The 9,218-nt window shown below is 46.3% G+C and overlaps 2 protein-coding genes across 3 annotated transcripts; both read right to left on the reverse strand.

The window, feature by feature from the left end:
- Positions 1-119: 119 nt before the first annotated feature.
- LOC133884713 (uncharacterized) lies at positions 120-2,787 on the reverse strand. Of its 2 annotated transcripts, none has more exons than XM_062324226.1 (4): positions 2,542-2,787; positions 1,418-1,470; positions 823-1,015; positions 120-736 (listed from the first exon to the last, which is right to left on the reverse strand). In XM_062324226.1, the coding sequence occupies exons 1-4, from the start codon at positions 2,573-2,575 to the stop codon at positions 603-605; spliced, it is 414 nt and encodes a 137-aa protein (XP_062180210.1). In that variant the 5' UTR covers positions 2,576-2,787; the 3' UTR covers positions 120-602. The 2 variants fall into 2 exon arrangements, with proteins under 2 accessions (XP_062180210.1, XP_062180209.1); XM_062324225.1 differs by having other exon boundaries at positions 1,259-1,470; positions 2,542-2,786.
- Positions 2,788-5,123: 2,336 nt separating this feature from the next.
- Positions 5,124-7,752, reverse strand: LOC133885311 (uncharacterized). The gene is made up of 3 exons (XM_062325004.1): positions 7,382-7,752; positions 6,943-7,307; positions 5,124-5,756 (listed from the first exon to the last, which is right to left on the reverse strand). Exons 1-3 carry the CDS (start codon positions 7,556-7,558, stop codon positions 5,306-5,308), a joined length of 993 nt encoding a protein of 330 aa, XP_062180988.1. The 5' UTR covers positions 7,559-7,752; the 3' UTR covers positions 5,124-5,305.
- Between the last annotated feature and the right edge of the window lie 1,466 nt (positions 7,753-9,218).

A 9,218-nucleotide genomic window follows, 5' to 3' on the forward strand; every position in this document is an offset into this window, starting at 1 on the left:
GGTAACAGAAGAGATATGACTTGATCACTCAGAACCAGTAGTGGGATGATGAATGCCTGATTGCCTGTTGCTACCACACAAATACTACTCAAGCAAACAAGTGATATATAAACCAAATATTCATAAAGAACTATAACTCAGGGTAATTTTCCTGATTTTCGTTTAATCAACATGTCCCCTTTTTCATGTCCAACACAATACAGACCCAACTGGAATGAAAAGCACAAAAATCCACCAAATACTCATAGCTCAAACACCAATTTGGTCCTGCTAGACCACGAGCAACAACTAACGACACTTAAATACTAAAACAGAAACAAAGAACAAATTGCCACCCCATTCATGTAACTATAGAGTTGGTAATTCCTAGTCAGCCAGTCAGCTACATTAGTGGAGGCAAGGCCTTATCACTACAGCATGTCTGACAACAATGTAAACAACAGAAGAACCCAAAAGACAAGCATATTTCCTACCACCATAACCCATATTTACAGGCATGAAATGGTGAGTACAGAGATAACCTTACAGATGGCTGAGACAACAGACAGTGGCTTCACCGGTCCTATCATGTTAGCACAGTACATTCATCGGAGCTCAACATGCTAGTAGGACGGGTATGGAATTGGATCCCTTGCAGCTCGACGGCTAACATCATTCAGAACAGAACCAAAGACACGGCTACTATACTCGTATGTACCATTGCTTGCTCCCCTGCTGGGTAACCCACTTGATGGTGCTGGTCAAAAACAAAATTATAAGATTTAACACAAAATTTAACATTAAATTTCTCGTATTCCGAAAGTACCAAAGAAATTCTCTTACGTTGAGAGTGGGCATCGTATGAATGATTTGGTGAAATACCATAGCCTGCAATCCTTCCATTCACCACAGTATGTTGTGACAAAGGAGTATCACTTGATCTCATAAGTTGAGGAGGTTTTGGCGGTGGTATAGGGTTCAATCTAGGAGTAACAGGATTATTGCCATTTGAAGAGGGTTTGTCTTGCCCAGAGATCTGTCCAATAAATGCAATTATGTCAGGGTGTAGCCTTTTGCTAATACGTAGAAAACATAGTAAGCCAAGAACCTCAACTAGTAAATTACAATATCATATTGCACTTGTCCCAAATTGAGTCCATCATCACAAGCAGTATCATGTTCAGTGCATAACAGATATACCATAAAGAAAGCACTAACATTCAACTGTACAGCTATACTAAAATAATTCATATTAAAAAGGGAGCAAAAAGAAACGCACCGCAAATCTAAGTGTTTTATTATGAAGTCGAACAAGGCCAGAAAATAGCCTAACAGCATACTGGGCAATCTCCTCTGTTTCGTACTCAGCAAAAGCATAACCTTTTGATCGACTAGTTTCCTTGTCACGAGGAATGTGTAGGTCTACAACACGACCTACCTGAATAAGAATCTCATACAAAACCCTCTCAGGTACCTTTTCATCCAAGTTACCTATTTAAGAAAAAAAAAATACAGTTACAGAATTAATACAATACAAGAGGAGTAGGTTATTATATTTGAAGTACAGAAACAAGAGGCAGAGTAACAAAATAACCAAACGTTAAACTAGTATCAGCACTGCACCAACACCAACAGCAAGATATCAGGATAAGGAAACCACAACATACACGTGAAGTTATGCATAAAACATCGCAAAAGAAGTTCATAAAGCAGCAAGACTATATTATGCAACCAACAAGCTGAGAACACCTACTAGTCAAACAAAAAACACAACAGATCCTCATGTGCCAGGCAAAGTTTTCATATTCCTTACTTCACAATAATGGAAGGATCAAAATCTTTGTTGTAACAATTTAAAACTACTAACGCTCAACTCAAACATTAAGTGCAACATGGTGTCATGATGAGCATGGCTTGCAATACCGTGTATTATTCTCAAACCATAGATGACACCCCTGACCATATCAAGCATCCATAACTTGCTACTGTTTTGGGTTTGTACAATTAGCTCTATGCCTTTACATGTTATGAATGCCAATTTTCCAGTGATGCACACCAATTTAAGATCATTAGTCTTTTTCACTGGGGAAAGATTACGACAGAACCTCACACAATTAACCCAAATAAAAACTAAACCGGGGTGGGGGGGGGGGGTGGCAAAGCTCCTGCATTACACCATCTTAAGCATGGAAGGCTACCTAATATAAGAATCCGGGAGGGCAACCCGAAACCCTAAACGCAAACCACAATTTCATTCAATTCAGCACCTAATTACTAGGCGGAACCCATGAAATGACCCTAGCAAACAACACCAGCTGGGGCGCAGAAAAAGACCAAACCTCGCGAGCAACGCAAACTACAGTAATTAACCGAATGGAACCAACGGACAGAACAGGAGCAAGTCCGAAACATCCCAATTTGGGGGTGGAGATAACAGCGCCAGCAACCGACCAAATCCACTAGTTCCAGCACAGACAACCAGAAACGCCGCCGGAACCGCCGCGCCGGGCCACTCGGGCGGGCCTCGAGCAGGAGGGGACGCGGGGGGAGAGGAGATCTCACCTATGAAGACGGTGCAGCCCGGGTTCCTCGCCATGGGCGCCGGATCTGGGAGCCGGAGACGGAGGGGAGAGACTCTCCGGGCAGCGAAGACGCGTTGACGCCGCGGCGGATGCGAGGAGTCCAGCCGGAGAAGGCAGGCAAGCAACCGAAGCAAGTGCGGCCAGAGGCCACACGGCACGAGGCAGGCCAGGCGAGCGCACGGGAGATTGGAAGACGGTTCTTCACGGCGTTTGGTCTGGTGGACCGCCTGCGTGGTGGGCTATTTGTGGAGGCGGCTCGGCTGCCGACACCGAGACGGATGAGGGCTCGTGGGGCTGGCGGTGGGGTCCAATGCAGATGGGCCCGGGTGGCAGGGAGAGGGTTCTGATCTTTTGTGGTGGCGTGCCGCGTAGATATTTTTGCGGCCTTTTTTCATTAGGCTGACTCCAGCGGAGCCGCTGTGGACGTACTTTTTGCCGATCGCAACGTCCGCAACAGCTCCAGCAGAAACGCTATACAGCGCTATAGTGATACATGCACCTGTTACTATAGCGTCTGGAGTTGCAAATGTGCCGATCATTTGGAGCTGCGGTATTAATGTAGTGAGAGGATTATCATATGTTTGAAAGGAGGAGAAAAATAATAAAAGATAGGAAAAATAAAAAAACTGTTAAAAATAAAAAAATAAAAGATACTGTAATAATATTAGATGATACTATAATAATATTATAAAGAATAAATTTTTAAATATCTACTTAAGATAATTTTAAAAACCAAAAATTTAGACCTCTCTTAGTGGAGCACCTTTTACTAGTCCAGCCCACAATTAGCGACACTTCCGCACTAACTCCTCTCGAGTTCCTCACGCCAGCTCAACTCAGTCCACGTATCTCTCCCATCAAGGCTCCGCCCCGTGCCCCTCTCTTGGCTGGGCTCTTTTCACTTGGAGCACTCCGGCAGATCAGAAGCAGGGAGGGTTAGAGAGGCTGCAGCATACAGGCACCGTGTTGCAGACCCGCGGCCGGCTTCCCACAGCGAGTAACGTTCGATTTTTTAATTGTTGCATAATTACTATATTTAAGTTTAATCAATTTTTATTACCACCTGTGATAGTCTATTTACGAACTTCATAACACTAGATCCAAGGATACGGTTGACTTAATTTTTATTATAATATTTTTTAATTGTCTAGTTTCTACGGTAAAAATTGGAGGGCAATCTCCGGTTAAATCTTTCAGGATATCGCTTTTAGTGATGTGATAGTAGCATGTTCCAAACTGGTTTTCACAATTAAATTGAATATTTTTGTTAGGGTGAATTAAAATTTTAATTTAACTTCCATAATCATTCACCCCTTATGATTGTATATTTTGTGTGTAATCAATCCTACACAAATGTAGTAAGACCATCTCTAACTGATTCTCGTCAGGGTCCATAATCTCTTCGCAAAGAAATTTTCGTTCTCTTCAGTGCTCAAACGGTTTCTTTTTATGGTTTCCATAGCAAAGGGATTCCAAAGGTCATTCGCTTTAGAACGAGATTCTCTCTTCTTACCCTTCACGAATCCCTTCGAAGAAAAACTGTTGAAGATGAAACAGAAAAAAGAGAAAAAGGATGATAAAAGAAATTGGGAAGGAAATGAAATAAAAAGAATATGTTTGTGCATGGTCTAATATCTTTGCATTGTCGTCTCATTGAGTCAGTCTGCTTTACTGTGCTGATGTGTCAGGGTACTAGTCATATTATGAAAAAAACCTGGCCGATGATCATCTCGGTTCAACGGTTTGATTGATAGTCGGACCACTGGTTTATAGAAAATAATAAGCTATTGATTTTCAGTAGTATAATGAGCGAACAAAGCGTAAGTATATTTAATATCCCGTCTATCACAACTTGAGGCCCAACATAAGTATATTACTGTAATATTTTCAACGCTTCGCGTTGCAAGTATTGCAGGTGGTCGGACCGTCGGGAGGGCAGAGAAAAGTCGCCGGTTCAACCGGTCTCGATCGATTCACAATGGTTCAGTACGTGTCTAGTCTTTTCGTTTGAGCAGACCAAACATGGCACCGGTTCTGGTCTGCGGCTAAACCAGCGGTCCGATCTGTTTTTAACTATGGCACCGATATTACGCATCTGCATAGCCCTTTCAGCACTAAAAAAAGAAGACTGAGTTTGCGCTCTTGGGTACTTAGGCTCCTCTGCCAGCCGATCGTGGCTCATGAAACAATTAAGTGACGAGTTAGGCAATGCTGCACTTACATGAGTAACATGTTCTCATTTGCAATAGTTTATTTTTACCATCCTTTAGAAGTACCAAATTGTGGTAACTGGTACTAAATTTCGAGACCATCGAAGACATCAGAATACGATAGGTCATATGGACACGAAGAGATCCTCTATAGTACTGTATCGTCACTGACATGTGAGATTAAACTCATATATTAGTAATTATTACTGTACCATATAATACTGTAGAGTATCCATGTCCCACGGACTCGACCCTACCTGATATGACACATTTTGGCGTGACTGTAGAATGCTTTGCAGCTAGGTTTCAAGAGAAACAAATGTAGTGATGCGAACGAAATCAAAACGGCAAGGATCACTGCTCTTGCACTTTGCAATTATGTAATCAGAACGAAAACAGCCTCTAATCTATGTACAAGGACATCGATGTGTATGTGTTCTAGAGTCCTGTTCTGAGTATTAACAAAAGCGTAACAAAAATTTACACGACAAAGAAGTCGTCACAAAACGCAGCATCAGAGAGGATCAGGAAGCATCAGGCGCAGCCTCCGAGGATCTCGGCGAGCCCCTTCCGCTGCTCGTCAGTGAGGTTCTCGGGGAAGACGACATCAAACTTCAACCTCAGGTCCCCGCGCGCGCCCTTCTCGCCGCCGGCGACGGGCATGCCTCCGCCCTTCACGACCTTCACGTACCCGGGGCAGATGACCTCGTCGCGGAATGAGCACCGGAACTTGTCGCCACCAAGCAGCCTGAACGAGAGCGACCACCCGGTCAGCGCGGTCACCAGCGGGACCTGCGCCTTCAGCACCAGGTCGTCGCCGAGCCTCTTGAACCGCTTGTGCCTCTTCTCCGTTATAACAAACACGGCGTCGCCCGTCAGGCAGCCTGGCCGCTCGTCGCCCGCGCCCTCCAGCGTCACCGCCGTGCCTTTCCTCCACCCGGGTTTCACCCGGATGGTCTGCGTCACCTCCTTCTTGGTGATCAGTCTGTCAGGATTCAGAAATGTACGTCAGTCGGTCAGTAGCGTGAAAGGTGAGCATGGTAAGCCGTCAGTCCAGTCAGTAGCACAGGAATAAGGGAAGTGCAGAGTCACTGGGTAGCTTATCCCTGCTCGATCGGCCAGCACCCTCACATGCAGGCAGCATGCATTACACACCACTTAATGCCCAAAAGGACCACTTCTGATAGGCGATAACCTCCAAAAGGAAGGCATTCTAACAAACATGAGCTCTTAGAAATTGCATGGCTGATCAAGATAAGGTTTGGGACACTGATTCCCCATGCCCAGCTTCAGAATCTTGCTGATCTCATTGAGTCATTGCATTGGTGTGTGATAGGTTGGACATAACCTTGCAATAATAGGGTAGATGACACAGGGGCAGGAGGCAGACAGCAAACGACGGATGAGTAAAGATTTCATGTCTAATGCAGAGCAAGCTGAATATTTTGGCGATAAAAGTGGCCTGTGACTGGCTGGAGAAACTAACCCCCATAACCTGAAAGGTTGTACCACTGAACTGCTTGAGTGTCTCCCTTAATGTGGAGTGCTTGTTAAGATTTTGTTCCATAAAGTACACCCCATAATTCGGCTTAAAGTATTTGGTGTCACAGTAACAGCTCTGCTTGCATAGCCTGAAGCTTTCAAAGAAGCATTTATCTAGCACATGTTAAAATGTAAAGGTTCTTCTGGTTAAACAGAAAATGGGTGCACCCTTTTATTTTTAACATATTTACTACCTTTCTTTTATCTGAAAGTGGCACCAGCATTGGCGAACAAACCTCTCAAAAAACAATGGCAAAATGGATTTCTACTTTCTAGGAACATTTTGTCTAGGAGTACAGACTGAACACTGAATGATCCTTTCTAAATTCAGAGCTATGCAAGTTGCGCCGGTGTGGGAATTGTAATTTCAGCGGATATTGTCATGTCTAGCAGCATAATATATTCTGCTATCACATAGGAAAGAGTATAAAAGGCTGTCAAAAAATTGCTATTTTTATTCTTTTTTTAAAAAAAAACACGATTTACGGCATTAAGTTCACTGGAGAGTGGAGAACACCGCTAAACGGCAATGATGCTGTCAGAAACAGGTTAAAACTGCACACATGAATCATGGATGTCTCTATTCGTCGTACGGTTCTACGTCATCCTAGGTGAGCGAGACAGCTTACCCGTTCTTGGTGAGGACGTCGCGGGTGTACCTCACCTCCTTCTTGCACCCGTTGCAGAGCTCCTCGAGGGTGCACTCCACCTTGCACTCCAGCGGCGGCGCCTTGCGCACCACGTAGCTGGAGAACTCGGCGAATGCGCGCCGCCCGCCGCCCGCGACGTTGCTGCAGGAGCTGTACACCTTCTTGGTCGACTCCCACGCCGGCGTGCAGGGCCCGGCGCTCCCCGCCACGCCGGCCTTCTCATCCCGTGCTCTCGCTATAGCCGGTGTGGCATCCCCGACGTTGCTGTCCTTCTTGGCCGCCCTACTCCTCACTTCGTCCCACGCGGCGAACACCGCCCTGTTCTCCTGCCAGTCCAGCAGCGCCTGCCAAAACAGCAACGCTACAATCAGCATCACCATGCACCACGCAGGAAGAATTGGCATCGATCGGCGGTCACCTCGTAGGCCTCGGTGATGGCCTTGAACCGTGCCTCGGCCTCGGGCCTGGACGCGGGCGGGTGCTTGTCGGGGTGCCACTGCCGCGCCAGTGTCTTGTACGCCGCCCTGACCCCCTGCGGGGAGGCGTCCTTGGCGACGTGCAGGATCTCGTAGTACAGCTCCGGTGGGTTCCCCATTGGCCCGCCCGGGGATCGGAGTGGCCTGGCGCGCGAGGCCAAGATCAACGAAACGGATGAACAGCAGAGAGTGAGTGAGTGAGAGAGGATTCAGGAGGGGCTGGGACCTGGCAGGGTGCTAAAATGGGCAGCGAGTAGGAGTGGATCGAGAGATGCGTGGCTGTTTTGTAGGGATGCATGCTTGGACCGGAGAGCGAGAGGGCGGAGACGAGAGCGACGGGGGCAGTTGGCGCGAGGTGGAGGTACGAGTGGTTGTACAACAGGTAGGCCACGAGGGACATGGGTCGTGCGTGCTTCTGGTCGAGATGCAGAGGACGCCACGACGCCATTGCCATTGCCATTGCCATTGCCATGTACGCATCAGTACAGCATCAGGTGGTGTGAGGTTTGGGGATGGCGCTGGGACATTAGTGCGGTGAGGCAGCCAGGAGGGGCCCTAGATATCATGTGTTTCTGCTTCTGACTGCCTGTATTCAAATCACAATACAGATCTACAAGTTTGAGGCCGTATGGATCAATCGAGTTAACCCCGTCCATGAGATACGCGTTTGGCGCCGGAGCCGTATGTGCCGAAACAGTCTGGACGCTGTACGCTCGTACTGCTATACGTTTCAGGTGCTACCAAAGCTGTCGAGAATGCAGGCATCCAGCAGCGGGCGCAGGGCTGTAGATTAACCGGCTAGTACTCCACAGCCGCCAGCTTGATCATCATGCAGGAGCCAGGGCCGTGTTCCTGCGACCATGATATCATCTGCGGCATACGTACAGAAATGTTATCGTACTTGTACTGTCGTACCGAGGAAAAATAGTTTTAAAAAACTGTTCTTTCCTTTCGTATGTACGTGATACCCTGAGTCCTCACATGCACGATGACAGGGCTCATCGCATTAACTGGTAGGTTTTGTTCCGATCCAAATAATCGAATCGAATCGAATCGAAGCACACTTCCATTTGTTATCGCTGTACGTTCGGTTCAGGCTTGAACTGGCTCTGTATCGCAATTCACAGCAGCAGATTATGTCAGTTACTCGTGCGCTCTTGCTGTCCAGTATAGCTGGCGAACTAGCTCTGTAACTTCTGCCAGGATCCAAGCACGCACGTGTGCCTAGTGGCGGAGCTTGAGCCAAAATTCAATGGAGGCTAAAAAAGAACTGTGCTGCAGCAAAGACCGAAGATTGAGCCGTTGGCAGAGGCCATAACAAGATTAAATTCTAGGCCGTAGCCATTTTAATAGTGGATTGAAGCTTTTTTTTGTTGGGCGTGGCCTCAATGAAGCTCCACCCTTGCATCTGCCTGTTGAAAGTGGGGAGTACAATGAGAGCAAAAATAAGCCTCTGAAATGATTATTCATTGCTAAGAAACCAAGTTAAAATGTGGCTTGATTTATTTACGATGAGTAATTGATAAATGTGTTGTTTTAGTTTAATAATTTTTAATTGCATGGGCATGATGATTTTTGAATTACATATGCATATATATGTGTTGCAATGATGTTCATGGCTAACCAAAGTTGCTGAGAAAATAGAGTTAGCGTGTTTGTCTCTGGGTCCAGAAAAATTATACACGTCGGATAATCTGACGATGGGGATTTTCTACACGCCGGATGTTCCGACGTTCTGATGGGACACATGCCAGAGCGTTTCAACTCTAAGGCGGAAGT

Source organism: Phragmites australis, chromosome 11 (genome assembly GCF_958298935.1).
Source record: "Phragmites australis chromosome 11, lpPhrAust1.1, whole genome shotgun sequence".
Classification (NCBI taxonomy): Eukaryota; Viridiplantae; Streptophyta; class Magnoliopsida; order Poales; family Poaceae; genus Phragmites; species Phragmites australis.